This window comes from Scyliorhinus torazame, chromosome 19, assembly GCF_047496885.1.
Source record: "Scyliorhinus torazame isolate Kashiwa2021f chromosome 19, sScyTor2.1, whole genome shotgun sequence".
In the NCBI taxonomy this organism is placed as follows: domain Eukaryota; kingdom Metazoa; phylum Chordata; class Chondrichthyes; order Carcharhiniformes; family Scyliorhinidae; genus Scyliorhinus; species Scyliorhinus torazame.
The window spans coordinates 60169664-60191273 of NC_092725.1; the positions used below are offsets into that span (position 1 = coordinate 60169664).

General features: G+C 49.2%; 1 protein-coding gene across 3 annotated transcripts in view; it reads left to right on the forward strand.

Annotated features, from left to right (window-relative positions):
- Positions 1-19007, forward strand: part of pphln1 (periphilin 1) — a 221779-nt gene extending 202772 nt beyond the window's left edge. For all 3 annotated transcript variants that reach the window (XM_072484379.1, XM_072484381.1, XM_072484380.1), the window contains one exon: positions 14123-19007. In XM_072484379.1, the coding sequence (XP_072340480.1) occupies positions 14123-14317 (195 nt within the window). In that variant the 3' untranslated portion in view covers positions 14318-19007. The remainder of the gene's footprint in view (positions 1-14122) is intronic.
- Positions 19008-21610: the final 2603 nt, after the last annotated feature.

Sequence of the window (21610 nt, forward strand, 5' to 3'; positions counted from 1 at the left end):
TTAATGGCCGCGTTGCACTTTAAGTGCAAGCGTGCTAAGGCCGTTAGATCACGGGAGAGGCTTAAAACAAGAACCGTGCCGGGCGCCGATCGGTTTGCAATCTAACTGGCCCGCTTACGTTGGCATGGCGAGAATCCAATAATCACCACTTATGGTCACTCTCCATACATTTACGTTTAGCTTTATTGCCATGTATACTGAGGTACAGTGAAAAATATTGTTCTGCATACAACCCAGGCAGATCATTCCATTGGATTGGATTGGATTGGATTTGTTTATTGTCACGTGTACCGAGGTACAGTGAAAAGTATTTTTCTGCGAGCAGCTCAACAGACCATTAAGTACATGAGAAGAAAAGGGAATAAAAGAAAATACACAATAGGGCAACACAACATATACAATGTAACTACATAAGCACTGGCATCGGATGAAGCATACAGGGTGTAGTGTTAATGAAGTCAGTCCATAAGAGGGTCGTTTAGGAGTCTGGTGACAGTGGGGAAGAAGCTGTTTTTGAGTCTGTTCGTGCGTGTTCTCAGACATCTGTATCTCCTGCCCGATGGAAGAAGTTGGAAGAGTGAGTAAGCCGGGTGGGAGGGATCTTTGATTATACTGCCCGCTTTCCCCAGGCAGCGGGAGGTGTAGATGGAGTCAATGGATGGGAGGCAGGTTCTTGTGATGGACTGGGCGGTGTTCACGACTCTCTGAAGTTTCTTGCGGTCCTGGGCCGAGCAGTTGCCATACCAGGCTGTGATGCAGCCTGATAGGATGCTTTCTATGGTGCATCTGTAAAAGTTGGTAAGAGTCGATGTGGACATGCCGAATTTCCTTAGTTTCCTGAGGACGTATAGGCGCTGTTGTGCTTTCTTGGTGGTAGCGTCGACGTGAGTGGACCAGGACAGATTTTTGGAGATGTGCACCCCTAGGAATTTGAAACTGCTAACCATCTCCACCTCGGCCCCGTTGATGCTGACAGGGGTGTGTACAGTACTTTGCTTTCTGAAGTCAATTACCAGCTCTTTAGTTTTGCTGGCATTGAGGGAGAGATTGTTGTCGCTACACAACTCCACCAGGTTCTCTATCTCCCTCCTGTATTCGGACTCATCGTTATTCGAGATCCGGCCCACTATGGTCGGATCGTCAGCAAACTTGTAGATGGAGTTGGAACCAAGTTTTGCCACGCAGTCATGTGTGTACAGGGAGTAGAGTAGGGGGCTAAGTACGCAGCCTTGGGGGGCGCCGGTGTTGAGGACTATTGTGGAGGAGGTGTTGTTGTTCATTCTTACTGATTGTGGTCTGTTGGTCAGAAAATCGAGGATCCAGTTGCAGAGTGGGGAGCCAAGTCCTAGGTTTTGGAGCTTTGATATGAGCTTGGCTGGGATTATGGTGTTGAAGGCGGAGCTGTAGACAATAAATAGGAGTCTAATGTAGGAGGCCTTGTTTTCGAGATGCTCTAGGGATGAGTGTAGGGCCAGGGAAATGGTGTCTGATATGGACCGGTTGCAGCGGTATGCGAATTGCAGTGGACCAAGGCATTCTGGGAGTATGGAGGTGATGCGCTTCATGATCAACCTCTCTAAGCACTTCATTACGACTGAAGTCAGGGCCACTGGTCGGTAGTCATTGAGGCACGTTGCTTGGTTCTTCTTTGGTACCAGTATAATGGTGGTCTTCTTGAAGCAGGTGGGGATCTTGGAGTGGAGTAGGGACAGGTTAAAGATGTCCGTGAATACCTCTGCCAGCTGGTCCGCGCAGGCTCTGAGTGCACGACCAGGGATCCCGTCTGGGCCCGTCACCTTCCGAGGGTTCACTTTCAGGAAGGCCAATCTGACTTCGGAAGCTGTGATGGTGGGTATGGGTGAATTATGGGCTGCTGGGGCACTCGTCTGCGGATTATTGGTTACCTGCTTGAACCGAGCATAGAATGCATTGAGTTCATCGGGGAGGGGTGCGCTGCTGGCAGAGATACTGTTCGGCTTCGCTTTGTAACCCGTTATGTTGTTTAGTCCTGCATGAAAAAACATAGGACGTACGATAAATACTCAATATAAATACATCGACATAGCACTATACTCCGTATGCTTCACCACCTAACAACAGTAGAGAAGATGCGTAGAGTGGTCAGTTCGGTCCACCAGAGGGTCATTCAGGAGTTTGATAACAGCGGGGAAGAAGCTGTTTTTGAATCTGTTGCCGCGTGTTCTCAGGCTTTTGTATCTTCTGCCGGGAGCGACCTCCTATCTAACTACCTCCCCAGCAAGTGGTCTTGTGGGCGTGCATTCGTACACCTTTTTAAAAACATGAAGAAGGCAGAAGGGCTGCTGTGGGGACCCGAGGAGATGAATCGTCATCTTCGCTTCCAGGTAATGAGTCCGGTGGCAAAGTGGTTGCTGTCCTGGTGCTCGGAGGGGCGGGGAGTGGGGTGGGGAGGAGGTCTCAGTCTGGGTGTACTGCCATTGGTGGTGGGGATGTGCAGAGCCGGGGCTGGGGGGTCTCTGCGATCGCGGGTCTGCCATGCCACTCCCTGGATCATGTGTTCCCTTACAGGGAGAAACCCCAGCCCGACAGCTATTGCTAATTGCAAATTGCCAATCGTAGTTAAGTGAGCAGTTCACCGCTCCCAAGTGGATTTCTGTGAGTAGGCTCACCATGTAACAAATGGAAGTTATTGTCCAGCATCCCAATCAGACTGTGATGCCTGGACACTGTGCCTAAACTCTGCATGAGGCAACACCATGGACGCAGCAGCCAACATCTGAACATATAGGTGCTGGGGTGGGGAGGACATCTCGGTGACCAGAAGGTGGGTGTCTGCACTGGAGAGCGGACCAGCATCTGTTCCAAGTAATGTTACGTGCAGGTGTCTGGGTTACAGAGTCTGGATTACGGTGACCAGGGTCCCCGCTGTGGCTGGGTATGCGTGGGCTGGGCTTGTCAGGTGGCATGGTGGGGGGATTGGAGGGTCCCCAGGTGGAAGACAGTCTCACACCCTCTTCTAATCCACACAGATATTACACAGGATGGATGATATTTTGGACCCCGCGTAAGCTGCCCTCGCAGCGCTGCTGGCAGGCCAGATGCCGGAGAAGGTGGCTGTGGTAGCATCGACAGAGGCTCGAAGCGGTGGCCCATGTGCAGGGCCCCGCCCCACACCCTGAGCGTCCAGAGGGAGAGGCCGGCGATGGCCCAAGGTGTACAGGCATTGCTGGTCTTTCAAACAGAGGACATGTACCACAGGAGGCTCTGCCTCAACAAGGAGACTGTGCGGCACCTGTGCCATGTCCTTGCGGACTTGGCACCATGTGGAGGAGAAGAATACCTGCTCCCGGTGGCCGTCAAGGTCACCGCAACCGTGAACTTTTACACCTCCGATTCATTCCAGGGCTCGAGTGGGCTACTTTGTGACATCTCGCAAGCTACAGTGAGGTCAAGGATGCTCTGTTTGCCCAGGCAGCAAACTATATAAACTTGGACATGGACCAGGCCCAAAAGGATGCCCGGCAGCAGGATTCTCTGCCACTGCCGTGATGCCCCAGGTCCAAGGGGTAGTGGACGGCACACATGTTGCCTTGCGCTCACCAGGCCGTCTGGCAGTGCCCTACATCCAGCTCATGTCCAACCACCACATGAAGATCATGCACGTGTGTGCACGCATCCCAGGGAGTGTGCGCACGCGTACATCCCCGGCCTCTTTGGGGACCCCAGGATGGCCAGTTGGCCCTTGGGAGATGAAGGGTATCTGCTGAGGACCTGACTAATGACGCCATTACATGGGCCAGTGAGCGATGCAGAGATCCGATACAAACAGGCCAATAGGGCCACCTGGGCTGTCATTGAGCGATGCATTGGATCCTCAAAATGTGGTCCCAATGACTCCATCATCCTGGTGGTGCACTGCATTATACACACACACACACACACACACACACACACAGACAGACCCCATCCCTCCCCCTGGAGGGTTGTCCGCTTTGTGGCGGTCTGCTGTGCCCTCCACAGCCTGGCCCAACAGTGGGGTGAGGTGCTAGAGGTGGAGGAGGAACATTACCAGAATGTTGCCTGGTATGGAGGGAAGATCTTATGAGGAAAGGCTGAGGGACTTGAGGCTGTTTTCGTTAGAGAGAAGAAGGTTAAGAGGTGACTTAATTGAGGCATACAAGATGATCAGAGGATTAGATAGGGTGGACAGTGAGAGCCTTTTTCCTCGGATGGTGATGTCTAGCACGAGGGGACATAGCTTTAAATGAGGGGAGATAGATATAGGACAGATGTCAGAGGTAGGTTCTTTACTCCGAGAGTAGTAAGAGCGTGGAATGCCCTGCCTGCAACAGTAATGGACTCGCCAACACTAAGGGTATTCAAATGGTCATCGGATAGACATATGGACGATAAGGGAATAGTGTAGATGGGCTTTAGAGTGGTTTCACAGGTCGGCGCAACATCGAGGGCCGAAGGCCTTTACTGCGCTGTAATGTTCTATGTGGCCACCTCCGAGAAGGTGCCTGACCAGGAGGGGCTGGAAGATGAGCCCGGGGAGGACCCGCAGGACCATCCGGAGGCCTGAGGACAGGTGGCAGCGCGTGGGACCGGCAAGCCTGGTGGGCCAGGGAGGTTCTCATTCTCGCTCACTTCACATCGACGTGGCCTCGTCCATCATCGCACATCACCTCCCTTCCCAAACCCCTTTCCCCAACCCTCAGCCTTTCCCCCCCCCCATCTCCCTTCCCCCTTCCCTCTCCCTTCTCTTGACTATTCCACCCTCCCAGAGTCTAGGGTGTCGGCATTGTCAGCAGGTCACTGTCGAGGGCAGTGGGGTGATAACCTGCTGAGTGCTGATGCTCCTCAATCAATCATAGAATCATAGAATTTACAGTACAAGGAGGCTATTCAACCCATCTAGTCTGCACCAGCCCTTGGAAAGAGCACGCCACCCAAGCCCATGTCTTCACCCTATCCCCGCAACCCAGTAACAAACCTAACCTTCTGGACACTAAGGGCCAATTTAACATGTCCAATCCACCTAATCTGCGCATCTTTGGACTGGTGGGAGGAAACCGGAGCACCCGGAGGAAATCCAAGCATACACTGGGAAAAAGTGCAAACTCCACAGTCACCCAAGGCCGGAATTGAACCTGGGTCCCTGGAGTTGTGCCACCGTGCTTCCCACAGGCTCACATCTGCCTCTCTGCTGAGTGCGCATTCATACCCATCATCTGCACATAGTATGCCTAGGGGGATAAAGAGGCTTCCAGGACCTCTGCGCCCAGGGAGCTGGAGGAGGGGATTGGTGCTCGGCCGGCATTGCAAAAGATATTGCCAGAGGAATCATATTTCTGGAGTGCAACTTTTTTTAGTGCTATACATGTGTCCCCAACTGCCCCAATCCCCCGATCATTCATTCTGTCCCACATTCCCAAGTCCCCCCCCCCATCGCACCTTCCCCCCCGCCCCCCCCCCCCCCCCCTTGCCATCGCACCCCCCTCCCTTACCTCTAAATCCCCCCATGCGTCCTCAGTGATCCTCGACCTGCTTAGCTTTCCGTGCTCTACCTCTGCACCTAGGTGTCCACAGGATGCACATTGGAGGCAGCATGCTGCCTACAGCGTCCCATGGCCTTCGATGTTCCTGGCAGGCATCTCCTGGGGCCAGAGGACCCCGGCTTACCTGCTGGCTGCACATGCCCCGGCATGCCACCGTGTTCCGGGTACTAACTGAGACATGCTGTTGTCTTAGAATTCGCGGAGCTGGTGGCCACCGTCGCCACTCCGTAGGGTGGTTCTGGGTTGGCACCCAGCGCCCCCTCCTCCCGGGCGGCGTCCATAGGGCTGTGTGGTTCACCTCTGAACGTAAGGGTACATGGATCCAGCCCCGGCTACCCCTCTATCATCTGGTTGTGCCAGTTCTGGCGGCTCCCCAATGCTGCAGCATGGTGTCGACGCCCTCGGCCACGCACCTCAGTAACTAGGGCATGCTCTGGAATGCCCACCTAAGACTGGGACGTGCTCTGCCACGCCTCGGCTATGCCCATCTGAGACTGGGACATGCTCCGCAGTGCCAATCAAGATCCACATGGGACTGGGACAAGTACCCCAGCAACTAGGGCATGCTGTTGAGGCGCTCAACCATGGCCATCACCAAATGAGACAAGCCTTAGACACCTCCACTCCAGGCTCTCCAATTCGGTCGACACCCACGCATTGCCGGCGCGATGTCCTGTGCCAGTAGTCGCTAGGACTCCTCCAATCGGCTATGGACCTGTCGGTGTGTTGCTGACATCCCCCTCTGAATATCACGGCCGCACCCTAGCGTCTGCATCAGCTCCTGGTAAACCTGTTCCAGAGGCTCAGCATCTGACAGGGACCCAGTGCAGAAGAAATGAAATGAAATGAAATGAAATGAAAATCGCTTATTGTCACAAGTAGGCTTCAATTAAGTTACTGTGAAAAGCCCCTAGTCGCCACATTCCGGCGCCTGTTCGGGGAGGCTGTTACGGGAATTGAACCGTGCTGCTGGCCTGCCTTGGTCTGCTTTCAAAGCCAGCGATTTAGCCCAGACGCTTAGGCCTGTAGAGTCTGCACCGACGCATAAAAAGCAGCTGACCTGCCTACATAATCTCATTTGTCAGCACTTTGCCCATAGCCTTGAATGTTATGATGGGCCAAGTGCTCATCCAGGTACCTTTTAAAGGATGTGAGGTAATCCGCCTCTACCACTCTTCCAGGCAGTGCATTCATCACCCCCTGGGTAAAAAGGTTTTTCCTCAAATCCCTCCTAAACCTCCTGTTCCTCACCTTGAATTTGTGTCCCCCTCATAACTGACCGTTCAGCAGCTGCTCCCTATCCACACAGTCCATGCCCCTCATAATCTTGTTCACATCGATCCTCAGCCCCTCAGTCTTCTCTGCTCCAACCCAAGCCTATCCAGCCTCTCTTCATAACTTAAATGTTCAATCCAGGCAACATCCTGGTGAACCATCTCTGCACCCTCTCCAGTGCAATCACATCCTTACTATAATGTGGCGATTTGAATTGCACACAGTAGTCCAGCTGTGGCCTCACCAAAGACCTCCCTGCTTTTGTAATCTATGCCTCGATTGATTAAGGTCCATATGCATTTTTCACCACTCCATTAACCTGCCCTTCTGCCTTCAGAGATCTATGGACAAACACGGTCCTTTTGTTCCTTGGAACTTCCCAGTGTCCTGCCATTTATTGAATACTTCCTTGTCACATTACTCCTTCAAAAGTGTAGCACCTCACACTTTTCAGGGTTAAATTCCATCTACCACTTTTCTGCCCATTTAACCAGCCCATCATTTCCTCCTGTAACCCAAGACACTCAACCTCACTGTTAACCACCAGGCCAATCTTTGTGTCATCCGCAAACTTACTGATCCTACTCCCCACATTGTCATCTATGTCATTTATATAAATGACAAATAATAAGGGATCCAGCACGGATCCCTGTAGTAGGCCACTGGACATTGGCTTCCAATCACTAAAGCAGCCGTCTATCATCACCCTCTATCTTCTGCAGCTAAGCCAATTTTGAATCCACCTTATCAAGTTGCCCTCTATCCCATGTGCATTTGCCTTTGTTGTAAGTCTCCCATGTGGGATCTTGTCAAAGGCTTTGCTGAAATCCATGTTAACGACACCAACATCTACACACCTAGTCACCAAAAAATTCAATCAAATTTGTTCGGCATGACCTCCCTCTGACAACGCCATGCTTATCATACCATGCCTCTTCAAGTGGAGATAGACTCTCTCCTTCAGAATTTTCTCCAATATTTTCCCTACCACTGACGTGAGACTCACTGGTCTGCAGTTCCCTGACTTATCTCTATAATCTTTCTTAAATAATGGAACCACATTAGCTGTTCTCCAGTCCCGAGGCCAGAGAGGAATTAAAAATTTGACTCGGCAATCCCCTCCCCTGCTTCCCACACCATCCTGGGGGACACTTCATCCAGAACTGGAGATTTCTCCACTTTTAAGCCTGCCAACACCTCCAATGCCTTGCCGCTCCCTATGACAATTTGCTTAAGAACCTCTCAGTCTCTCTTCCCGAGTTCTATCTATCTCCTCATTCTCTTGGGTGAAGATAGATATGACGTATTCGTTCAACACCCTACTAATGTCCTCTGGCTCCACCCACAGTTCCCATGAACACCCCGGATGAGCCGGCACCGTCGGATGAGGATCCTGCAAGAGCATGGACATGTGATCAGTGAGAGGGATGGGTAATTCTGCATGGCACTAACAACTCTCGTGTCAACAGTCATCTGGGTGGAGGCCAGTGGGAGCTGCTCTCTGAGCCGTTCGCCAACCTCTATGTCAGTGACAGATCTGTCCTTGGTCACCCTCGTGACCTCCAGGGCCTATTCCTCGTAGGGAGTGAGGACTCTGATGTCCAGTACCCCACCGCCCATCTGGGCCCTCGCCCATCTGGGCCCTCTCCCATCTGTTGTGCACCAACTTCTCCTGCGGGGACAGAGAGAGGGCATCGTGAGCTGCACACTTCATTCATTACAGGGATGGGGGTGGGGGGGGAAAGGAGATGTTGGGCGGCATTCTCCAGTCGCCGATGCCGATGCCAAAATCGCGTTCAGCGATCGGCCAAAGAATCCCCATTTGCAGTGAAATCAGAGGCGGCGCCGCTTTTGCGATGTTCCGCACGCTCAAAAATAGCGTACCCCATGAGTACGCTGCATGCCACTGGGACGGCCTCAGGACGTCACCTGAGGCCCTCCCCCAATGCTTCATCCCCAATCGGCCGAGTTCCAGATGGCGTGGAACACTTCGATGGTATTTTTCTTGTGAACCCCGCGTGGCGGCTGCGGACTATGTCCAGCGCTGCCACAGTCTGGGGGGAATCCGTGCCGCTGGCCGGGGGGCTTCGGCGAGGGCTGGGGTGACTGGGGGGGGTGATCCGGGGATGACGAGAGGGGTTACTGGAGGACATTATTTGGCAGGCTGGGTCCGCCCACGGCTGACACCATGTTGCACGGCACGGCCGCCGCCGTGCGTATGCGCATCCACAGACCCGGCCGTATCCGCAGGTAACGCACCGCACTGCGTGGCTGGTAGCCCCCCCCCCACCGGACGGAGGATCGTTGCAGCTGTTGTGCTTTTTTTTCTGGTGTAAAACGCTGCTGTTCCCACGCCGGCGTCAGCACTTAGTCTGCAAATCGGAGAATCTAGCCCGGTGACTGTGGGGGGGGATGTTAAGTATGGGGAGTATTGCGGGAGGGTGGGGGGGCCGAGGAGGATTAGGGGCGGCCTTGGGGAGTAGGGAGGAGGATGGGGAATATGGTGGCGGGATTGGGAGTATGGGGGTCAGGGTCTGTGGGGGTGGCCAGCATGGGCGGGCCAGGGCTGGCAACGGGGCTGAGTAGGGGCGTTGCCAGGCGCATGCCCGGCGGCGGGGAGGGAGGTGTCTGTGGTGGCAGGCGGGGCTGGTGCCATAGGTCTGGTGCCAACCCACCCGAGCAGCCCGGTGTAGTTGACGTTCTTGCGTACTGGGAGCTGACCCTTCAGCTGACCCTCCGAGACCCTTGGGGAACAAGGCATCCTGTCTGGTCGCGACCGCATCCAACAATCTGGCCAGGTCGGCATCCCCGAATTGTGGGACTGGTCTCCTCGGTGGCATGGCTTTCTGTTTGAAATTTTTTTTTTTTTTAAATAATTTTTATTAAAGGTTTTCATAAAATATCAATAACAAAATGAGAAAGAAAAAAGAACCCAACAGGGTTAAGTACAAAACACAATCTAAAAAAGCAACCCCCCCCCCCAAACCCCTCTCCCCTGTACATAAATAATAAATTAACATTAACACCCTGACTGAAGACAACAGGTGTATACACCCCCTCAGACCCTCCAGTGTAAATAACATAAACAAAAATAAAGTAAAGCCCCCCCTCCCCCCGAGCTGCTGCTGCCATTGACCAATGTCTATCATTCTGCCAGAAAGTCTAAGAACGGTTGCCACCACCAAGAAACCTTGTACCGACCCTCTCAAGGTGAATTTCACCCTCTCCAATTTAATGAACCCTGCCATATCGCTGATCCAGGATTCCACGCTTGGGGGCCTCGCATCTTTCCACTGAAGAAGAATCCTTCGCCGGGCTACCAGGGACGCAAAGGCCAGAATTCCGGCCTCTTTCGCCTCCTGCACACCCGGCTCCTCTGCCACCCCAAATATTGCGAGCCCCCAGCCCGGTCTGACCCTGGATCCTACCACCCTCGACACAGTCCTCGCTACGCCCTTCCAAAATTCCTCCAGCGCTGGGCATGCCCAGAACATATGGGTGTGATTTGCTGGCCTCCCTGAGCACCTAACACACCTGTCCTCACCCACAAAGAACCGGCTCATCCTTGTCCCGGTCATGTGTGCCCTGTGCAGCACCTTAAACTGTATGAGGCTGAGCCTTGCGCAGGAAGAGGAAGAATTTACCCTCCCCAGGGCATCTGCCCACGTCCCCTCATTGATCTCCTCTCCCAACTCCTCCTCCCACTTACCTTTCAACTCCACCACCGAGGCCTCCTCCTCCTCCTGAATTACCTGGTAAGTTTCCGAGACCTTCCCCACTGCCGCCACCCCCCCCCCCCCCCCCCCCCCCCCCCAAGAGCACCCTGTCCTGTACTGTGTGTGGCAGTAGCCGCGGGAATTCCACCACCTGCCGTCTGGCAAACGCCCTTACCTGTAAGTACCTGAAGGTGTTCCCCGGGGGGAGCCCGTACTTCTCCTCCAGCTCACCCAAGCTCGCGAACTTCCCGTCCACAAACAGATTCGCATCCCTGCCCTGTGCCACCCCGAAAACCCTCCACCTGTTCTTCCTGGGGCGAACCGGTGGTTCCCCCGTAATGGGGTCCACGCCGAGGCCCCAAGTTCCCCCCTATGCCGCCACCACCACCGAGCTCGTGGTATACCTCCTTGGAGGGAGCGGCAGCGGCGCCGTTGCCAGCGCCCCCAGATTCGTACCCACACAGGACGCCGTCTCCAGCCTCTTCCATGCAGCCTCCTCCCCCTCCATCAACCACTTGCGCACCATCGTCGCATTGGCGGCCCAGTACTACCCACAGAGGTTGGGCAGCGCCAGCCCCCCCCCATCTCTACTCCACTCCAGGAACACCCTTCTCACCCTCGGAGTCCCTCGCGCCCACACAAACCCCATTATACTCCTGTTAACCCGCCTGAAAAAAGCCTTCGGGATAAACACGGGGAGGCACTGGAACAGGAACAAAAACCTTGGGAGCACCGTCATTTTGATTGACTGCATCCTACCCGCCAAGGACAGCGGCAACGCGTCCCACCTCTTGAACTCCTCCTCCATTTGCTCCACCAGCCTTGTAAAGTTAAGCCTATGCAGGGCCCCCCAGCTTCTGGCCACCTGGACCCCCAAATATCTGAAGCTCCTCTCCGCCCTTTTTAGTGGGAGCTCACCAATCCCCCTCTCCTAGTCCCCTAGCTGAACTACGAACAGCTCGCTCTTCCCCATATTGAGCTTGTACCCCGAAATGTCCCCGAATTCCCTAAGGATCCTCATTACCTCTGGCATTCCTCCCACCGGGTCCGCCACATACAGCAGCAGGTCGTCCGCATAAAGCGACACCCTATGCTCCTCCCCACCCCAACCCCCTCCAGTTCCTCGATTCTCTCAGTGCCATAGCCAGGGGTTCAATCGCCAGTGCGAAGAGCAGGGGGGACAGGGGACACCCCTGTCTCGTCCCTCGGTGCAACCGTAAGTACTCAGACCTCCTCCTATTTGTGGCCACACTCTCCATCGGGACCTCATACAACCACCTAACCCACCTGACAAACCCCTCCCCAAACCCGAACCTCTTCAGCTCCTCCGCACAGATACCCCCACTCTACCCTATCGAAGGCTTTCTCAGCGTCCATCGCCACCACTATCTCCGCCTCCCCCCCCCCCCTCGTTGGCATGATGATAACGTTCAAAAGCCTCCGCACATTCGCGTTCAACTGTCTCCCCTTCACAAACCCCGTTTGGTCTTCATGGATGATCTGCGGCACGTAATCCTCAATCCTCGTGGCTAAGACCTTCGCCAGCACCTTGGCATCTACATTTAGCAAGGAAATCGGTCTGTAAGACCCACATTGCAGGAGATCCTTGTCCCGCTTCAGGATCAAGGAGATCAGTGCCCGGGACATCGTCGGGTGTAAAGCCCCCCCCTCCCTTGCCTCATTAAAGGTCCTAACTAACAGCGGGCCCAACAGGTCCATATATTTTTTATAGAACTCGACTGGGAAACCGTCCGGCCCCGGTGCCATCCCCGCCTGCATACTTCCTATCCCTTTGATCAGCTCCTCCAGCCCAATCGGGGCCCCCAGTCCCGCCACCAGTCCCTCTTCCACCTTTGGAAACCTCAATTGGTCCAGGAAACGGCCCATCCCTCCCTCCTCCCGTGGGGGCTCGGATCGGTACAATTCCTCGTAGAAGTCCCTGAAGACCCCATTGATGCCAACCCCACTCCGCACCACGCTCTCTCCCCTGTCCTTAACTCCCTTGATCTCCCTAGCTGCGTCCCGCTTCCGAAGCTGATGCGCCAGCACCCGTCTTGTCTTTTCCCCATACTCGTAGACCGCCCCCTGGGCCTTCCTCCACTGCACCTCCGCCTTCCTGGTGGTCACCAGGTCGAATTCGGCCTGGAGGCTGCGCCTCTTCCTCAACAATCCTTCCTCAGGCTCTTCCGCATACTTCCTGTCTACCCTCACCATCTCCCCCACCAGCCTCTCCCTCTCCCCCCGCTCCCTCCGCTCCTTGTGGGCCCTAATGGAGATCAGCTCTCCCCTCACCACCGCCTTCAGTGCCTCCCATACCATCCCCACTCGGACCTCCCCGTTGTCGTTGGTCTCCAAGTACCTCTCTATACTTCCTCGGACCCGCTCGCTCACCTCCTGTTTGAAATTTAGAGTACCCAATTTTTTCCAATTAAGGGGCAATTTTAGTGTGACCAGTCCACCTAACCTGCACATCTTTGGGTAGTGGGGATGAAACCCAGGCAGATAAGGGGAGAATGTGCAAACTCCACACAGACAGGGTGGCATGGCTGAGAGTTGTATGGGGTTGACTGTGCAGGAGCAGTTTAAGTGCTGCCTTTCCCTTTTTAGCGATGGGCTGGCGAGCGCGGTCCCGTCAACTCTACTGCCAGGACAGTCATTTGTGGTATGAAGCACATGGGGGCCTTGTTAAGTGGACCAATTAACGTTTAATAGCGGTGACTGCCTCGCTGGGCTGAGCGTCGGGAAGCGCATGGCAGTTTCCACTCGGAACCACACTTAGTAGCATTTACATTAAATCGTGCCCTGTATGTTTAGTCTATCCAATAACTAGTTAATCAAACCTGCTCATTTACTTTGGAGTAGTCCAGATATCATTTTTGGGCTCAACTTCTGAGATCACTCCTTCTTTCCTCATCACCTGGAGTGAGCCTTTATGTGGGCACTGTCTAGGTAATTTGTAGCAAATCCAGAAATTAAACAGAAGACCTTAATTACCATATTTAATTTACTAGTTATATCACAGGCCTTCTTGTTATCTTAACTGAAGGCTTGGAGTAAACATTTTGTTAGACTGTGGCTTGGGCTATAATATTAAAGATTTATTCACCAGCAAATAGATAAGTGGTGAAGTAATAAACTATAAATTTAGAACGGTTATATGCTTGATCATTCATTCTTGGAATATGCAACATAAGTCACATTGCATTAAACAATAAACTCCAGTCAAGATTGGATAATTTGGGTCTAAACTCCGTCTCTAACACTTAGATGCAACCAACAAAAAACACTTGAACTTTATAGTGTCTTTAATATAACAGTATGAGTGAGACAGGTTTGAAAAACAAAGTGAATCATGTATTGGTCACAACTAAGGACTTAAATTTTTAAGTAACATTCCTATGCATCTGCCTTCTTTGAGATAAACACCTCCCATTTCAAGTATAGTATTTTGATTTGAGTTCTGTATAAAATAACAATTTTTTTGTGAAAGTTATGACTATTCCAAAAGTTATTTAATTAAATCATCTTGCACTAAAATCCTAGAATCAGGCTTGTTACTCTTAATTTAAACATTTTCACTTTGTCTTTCAGGTGTATAGACAAGACTGTGAAACCTTTGGCATGGTTGTTCAGTTGCTCATTGACAAAGACCCATCATTGGAAAATACGATACAGTTTTCGCTAAGAGAAAATTTGCGTGAGATCGGAGAACGTTGCATTGAAGAACTGAGAAAGTTCATCATCCATTATGATTCCGCTCCTGGAGAGCATACAAAAAGCTTATGATTTCACAGTTTGAGTCCATGATAAACTGCATTTGTTCCCAAGCCCATTTTTAATAACTAACCATTAGTTTATATGTCATTGTTCTGAATTTTGCAACAAAAATGAATGAAATGTTGTTTAAGTATATTTAAATTTATAGTCTAAGTTGGAAGTGCAAAATATATGTTTAATATGTATGATGGGCAATAAAGTAAGTCTATATTGACCTCAATGGTATAATCCTTACATAATAGTATTTGTAATTGGGAGTGTATTTATGAGATCAATATGGGTTGAATTCTTCATCAGTATTTCTTTATGTAAATGAACCATGTAGAATATTTCCAATGGAAAAACTTAAGGGAATATTTTAGGCTCAGAATTTACGGTCTCTTATTTGACTGCGTGAGCGAAGTTCACCAACCCAGTTAGAAAAATGAAAGAATATGGTGGCTGACATCTTCTGTGCTATTTCTGTGGATGGTACTGACATGTTAAAGGGAAAAACGTAGTCCTTTGGGACCCTGATGACTCACTGAGGAACATGTGCTACCCACTGTGGTTGTGAGCTGTACAGAGCAAGAGGAATCTTTGATTTGTGATCTATGTTGAATTGGTTGGAACAACAGTAGAGGGATTATGTATGGCCTTGGAACCTTGAGTTGCAGAGAGACAAACCAGAATTCTTACTTTTGACTATATTCACTGTTATCAAAAAAGACATGTGAGGATGTCAAATACAGCAAAATCTGATTCAACAAGGATGCCCTCTACAGGCAAATGACCTGTGACACGCTCTCTGCGGTTGCACATGAAGAATGGACACTTTAGTAAAAAGCGTGAAAGCTCTTGTACATAAGGACAAAAGGAGAGAAAATTTCCTGAACTTATGGCTATTATTGGGCTGAATTCTAGAGTATTCCTTTAAGTGAACTCTTTATTTTTATACTTGAAACTATGCTATTCTCAATAATTAAATTTTGAGGTTGCTTACTCCATCAATTTGAATAGACAGTTTATATGGTATCGGCCACATAATACCAAATAAGCTGCCTGTCAACAGGGTAACTTTGTTATAAAGAATAATCTACTTCTGTGTTCTGGAGAAATTCAACTTGAAACCCAGAAAACTAACTATAGCATTAGAAAATTACATTTATCTAAGCTTACGATTTTCCAGATTCATCATCAATGTTACCAATAGAATTTCTGCACTGAGGGGCATTTTATTTGTATTTGAAGTATTGGAATTTTCTATTAATTGTTCAAAATGGGATTCTGCTTTCACTGTTGAAGTGAGAGATTATTGTGATAGCATAGATCAAATTTGATTGCACCCAGTGATGACAGGAAGCATGTAAGGAACATATAAAAATTGTAATGTTCACACTTAGGTTATTGTTAAGGATAGAGCACTCTAATAATACACTGATCTTCTTTATTTTCATGTGCTACAGGATATAAAGAATTATGATTTTTGAAAAATATATTCTAGAGGTTTAGTGGGCATTGGGGTGTTCAAATCATCCTGTCACCTGTAGAATTTATGTTAAAATCCAGTTTGAATGTTGGAATGAAAGTATCCTTATTGTGATCTGTAGGGGTTCTTTATAAAATAAATTTGCGCAGTCACAACCCAGTTCTTACTGTATGGTGTCCACAGCACAATACTGTCTATAATATGGCACACGGTGACCATTGCACTCAGAAGAGTAACTGGTGTGAAAATGAGGCAACTCCTTCTAAGATTGGGCTAGTAATACATTCTTAGAGCAAAGAGCTGTTACTCATCATCTGTTTCCATTTTATGCTAGTTCTTATATTAAAGCAATTAAAAGAGGCATTGACCATGTAATGGCTGCGAGGAACCGACGACCAACAAGGCAGGTAAACAAATGGGGTTATTTTGGGAAAAACAACTATATACAGCGATCAGAAGACTTCTAAACTCGATGGCTCCCAGACTCAACAACCCTGTGCTTAATTCACCCGCCTCTCTGTGATTGGCCCAATGGGTCATGCGACCCCTGATAGCTTTGACCCTCCCCAAAGGGGCACACCACCGCATCCCACCTGTTTCACATTCTTAGTTAATATTTACAATAACAAAGCTATTTCCAATATTGCACAGAAACGGTGGGGGGGGACTTAACACAGTCCCTTAATAAGTAAGTCCATCTGGAGATTTTCTAATTCCTTGAGAGCGTCGCAATTCTTTAACAGGTGCTTCATCATTCAATATAGTTTCATCTCAAATGACAGCATGAAGTCTTTCAGTTTGCACAGGTGCTCAGGCTGATAACCGCTCTAATTCCCACAGGAATGTTAATCGGCCACTCCTCCGGGTTGTTGGATTCGGTTCCACTTACAGTTGCTGGAGCCACATTAACAAACGTAGCAGGGACAAAGTGTTCAACTGGTACCGTGCGTGGTTCTCTTCTGCGTGGTTCTCTTTTTTCAAGTGGTCCATATGCTTCTTCATTTTCTTCCATTGTACATCAACAACATATGACACCGGACATCCCATGGACCCAATTTGGAGCGGTATTGAAATTTCTTACACAAACAAAATAGTTTACCTGAAAATCCTTCAACCTTGGCGGAGTCATGATCTCTCTTCGGCGTACCTTTTTTTCCTCCACCGTTCCCACTAAATTTGCAAATATTAGATTGAATCTTGTCCGGAGACATCTTCCAATGATGAATTCATTTAGAGTATCCAATTCTTTTTTCCAATTAAGGGGCAATTTAGTGTGGCCAATCCACCTACCCTGCATATCTTTGGGTTGTGGGGTGAGACCCACGCAAACACGGGAGAATGTGCAAACTCCACACGGACAGTGATCCAGAGCCGGGATCAAACCTGGGACCTCGGCGCCGTGAGGCAGCAATTCTAACCACTGCGCCACCGTGCTGCCCTCCAATGAGGAATTAATGATGTGTAGAAGCCGGCGTTGGACTGGGGCTAGCACAGTAAGAAGTCTTACAACACCAATGAGGAAGGAGCAGTGCTCCGAAAGCTAGTGATTCGAAAAAAACCTGTTGGACTTTAACCTGGTGTAAAACTTCTTATAAAAAGAATTTAGCAGTGGTAACTCCTGTAGTGTCATGAAGAGTTCTGTACATTATTAGAAAACAGACCTTTCGAAGTTCTAAAGGCACAGAGGACTTTTTTCAAAGCAGATTTTTACATCTGGATGGTCTTTTCAGCTAACCCATTTGAGGCCTAGTGGTAGGGGGTTCTTGCATGCTGAATCCCATTGGTTTGAATGAAGTGTTGAAATTCTTCGCTCGCGAATGCAGCCCTATTGTCAGTGATCACTTCAGACAAACCATGTGTGGTGAACGTCTGGCTAAGGAGGTCGTGGTCTTCATCTCACGAATACTTATACAATTCAAATGAGCAACAAAATGCTACCGGTGAAGGAGCCCACAAAATCAACATGGAGTCGCACCCACGGCCAACCTCTCCATTCCCACGAGTGCAGACGAGCCGAAGGCGGTAAACTGGTTGCAGTGTCTAATGAGGTCTTTTATGTCTTTATTGATCCCAGGCCACCACCGGCTATCATTCTCGTCATACTTGTATTTGCATATTGCAATTCTTGTAATAGTGTTGTCGGAGCAGGATCAGGAACGACCACCTTGGCTCCCTACAACAGTATTCCACCTTTGCAACTCATTTTTTCTGATTTTGCATGGTCGAAATTGTTGGAATTTATCGTGCTGCCAGCCATACTGGACCATCCGTTTGATTCTAGACTAAATGGGGTCCCTTTGGATCCATAATTTGATTTGACATCCTAACACCGGTAATGTGTTGAGAAAGTTAAAAGCGAGCACAATTTCTTGGGGCACTGGTGGTGGTGGAATACTTTGTGGCAAAGGAAGGCGGCTTAAAGCATCCACATTAGCAATGTGGGTTCCTGCCTTATGTTGGAATGTATAGTTATATGCTGTCAACAGCAGGGCCCAATGTTGGACCCTCGTTGAAGCAATGGGGGAAGTGGCTTTGTCCTCTGAACAACCATAGAAGTGACTTATTTCAGGAACATGGAAAGTTAATGAGATTAACAGTGAATTTGGGATGAAAATAAATAACAGAAAAGTAACAAGATCCGCAGGATGCTAGAGACATTTAAGTGTGAATTGCCATATCAGAAACGTTGTTTACCAGAGATCAGTGAGGCTATACAAATGATAATTTCTAAATGCATGCAATTTGAGCGAGGTAGACCGCAGAATCCACAAAGAGGAATGTCAAAGAGACTGATTAGTATTACTGCTAGACCCTTCATTGGGGAAGTAGGCTATTTCTCCATCCAACAGCCAAAACAGGCCAGTTCCATCTCTGATACGTGCTATGGAGGCCTATTTAGAGCCACGGTAGATTGCAGATGTTCTCCTCTAAAAGACACAGTTTTGTGTCTTTGCTAAACCAGAAAGAGATGTTTTCCTGGACTTGATTGCCTAAGCGGTACTGTGTGGTAACTATTAACTGGATTTGACCCATAGAGTTACTGAAAATTTGATCTTGCTTGGGTAAAGGGTGTCTCAATTGGGTTCAGGGAATGTGGGTATATTTTGGGAACAAAATGTCATTTAAGATAGCACATTTTGTTTAGTTATTAATGTACTTAAATGTCATAGTGTATGTCATGTTTTTTTCATTTTTACTTTAATAAATATTCTTTATTAATTGTTTACACAACTGGACTGGATTGTACATGGTTCCTCACGTTATTCCAAACAAAGTACACCACTAAGAAACATTGTTTTGAGTTACCCTTTGGGGTTTAGAGACACAAACCAACCTATCTCTTAATATCTCATTGAAATATTCACATTGTTCAGATACCATGTACCCTGCGAATGTCTCTCCTAGGTTTATCAATATAGAATTAAATCTTTATTGTTGCATTATCACCAATGGTTTTGGGCGATATTGCTCTTTGACCAGTTCAAACAGCTGCTTGAATGTTTTTTTGAGTCTGGAGCCTCCGGAGAAGTCAGACTTTGAATTATATGGTAAACTTGAGCCCTGCAGGTGTTGGAAGGATTACGTTCTGCTTTTCCTCACCCTGCCCCTCCCCCCAGCCCCGGATTTCATCGGCCCTAAAGAATAATGGGCAGCAAGGTGGCACAGTGGTTAGCACTGCTGCCTTACAGTTCCAGGGTCCTGGGTTCAATTCCGGCCTCGGGTGAATGTGTGGAGTTTGCACTTCCCATGTCTGTGTGGGTTTCCTCCGGATGCTTTGGTTTCCTCCCACAGTCCAAAGATGTGCAGGAAGGTGGAGTGGCCATGCTAAATTGCCCCTTAGTGTACAAAACGTTAGGTGGGGATTACGGGGATAGGGTGGAGGCTTGGGCTTAAGTAGGGTGCTGTTTCCAAGGGCCGGTGCAGACTCAATGGGCCAAATGGCCTCCTTCTGCACTGTAAATTCCATGAATCAAAGATGCTCCACATATTGGACCCATTGCTCTGTGCTCTGTTTCAGGGTCAAATGGTTCCAACTTCCCAAATAAAGGCATTTTGGCACTCAAGTTGTTGTGGTAGTGTTGCTCGAATGAGTTGCGATTCAAGGACTGCTTTCCCGACTAACAGCAGACGACAGAAAAAGTTCAAATGAAATCCGGGGGGGGGGATAGGGTGAAGAAAAGCAGAACATAACCCTTCCAACACTTGCAGGGCTCAAACTTACGATCTTTACCCTGTCGCCAAACGTAATGGCTGCGAGGAACTGACGACCAACAAGGTAGGTTGGTCGGATTGTACTGGGGCTATCTGTATGAAATAACTTATCTATTATGCATTTGTGACGAGATTGAAAATTTGCGCTTAATATTTCACTCCTTTTCCTTTCGCTTTATTTGAGTCAAGGTAACCTTGTGTCTTTTTGTTGCTTTCCACTTGGACAACTTTTATTTTGTTTTCATTTTGATATGTTCAGAGGTTTTGGGAAAAATATCTATATACAGGACAGCGATAAGAAAACTTCCAAACTCAACGGCTCCCAGATTCCAACTGTCAACAGCCTGCGCTTGATTCACGTGCCTCTGCAATTGGCCCAATGGGTAATGTGCCCCACCCCGATAAGTCTTCCCCCCCCCAAACACACTTTCCGAAAGGGGCACACTACCACAGAGCAGAAAGTAGGGAATATGTTTTACTTTGCATGAATTTTGATCCTTTTAATCAATTAGGCAGGTTTATAATGTAATTTTTCTTTAATGTTAGCATATATTCCTAACTGTCTAACTGAAAGCAACCGGATTATAGAGTAATAGAGGCACCTTAGAGCAGTCATTTTCAAACTCAGGGTCGTGACCCATGGGTGGGTCATGGGCTGGTGTCAGAAGGGTCACGGAACCACGGCGTTCCTAATCGCAGGAAGAAGTGCCCAATGACTGTGACAGGCTTTTAAAAATGCCAGCCATCCCGAGCATATGTGCCGCCTCAGCCAGATGTAGCAGTGCGCAGGCCCGGAGCCCAGCAGGGCAGACCCCCACCGGACGTCAGCACACTCTCACAGGAGCAATCGATGGAGCCTTCCCGCCAGCAGCTGCAGCAGAGAGCAGGTCATATGCTCCTTACACTGACGTCACGTGCTCTGGGTGCAAAATCACTGAAGAAGGATTCCTCCATTTTGTAGCTGCCAGAAAGCAAGCAACAAGACTGAAAAAATGTAATACGGAAGAGAGAGCCAGAGACACAAACAAGCCAGGGTCTCACAACTGAATCTGTTGGAGAGAGTTACTCAGGAGAGTCCATAGCAGGACAAAGCAGTAGTGGTGTGAGCTTCTCAGGAGAGTCCACAGCAGAACAAACCAGCTCTGGTATGAGTTCCAGGGCCTTGGTGAACAATCCATTAAGAAGAAGCTGAAATCAGGAAGAAAGTAATATAAAGATGATTTCGTGAGATATGGCTTTATTAGTTTTGCCAATGCAAATCAGGACGCAAAGCCCATGTGTGTTTATATACAGGAAAGTACTGGCAAATGAGTTTAAAACCCTCAAAACTTCAAAGACATTTCAAGATGCAGCACGGCCAGTTTGAGGACAAACCTCTTGGTTTTTTTCAAAGGGGGCAGCGAGAACTTAAATCGTCAGCTACCGGATATCTTGAGGATAGCTAGTGATTTGAAACAAACCTGTTGGACTTTAACCTGGTGTTGTAAGACTACTTACTGTGATCACCCCAGTCCAATGCCGGCATCTCCACATCATGGTTAAAGGTGGAGCAGAAACTTTGCTTAGAAGAGTCATTTGGAAAATCTGGACTGGACTTTGGAGTTCAAACTGCTGATGGAAAG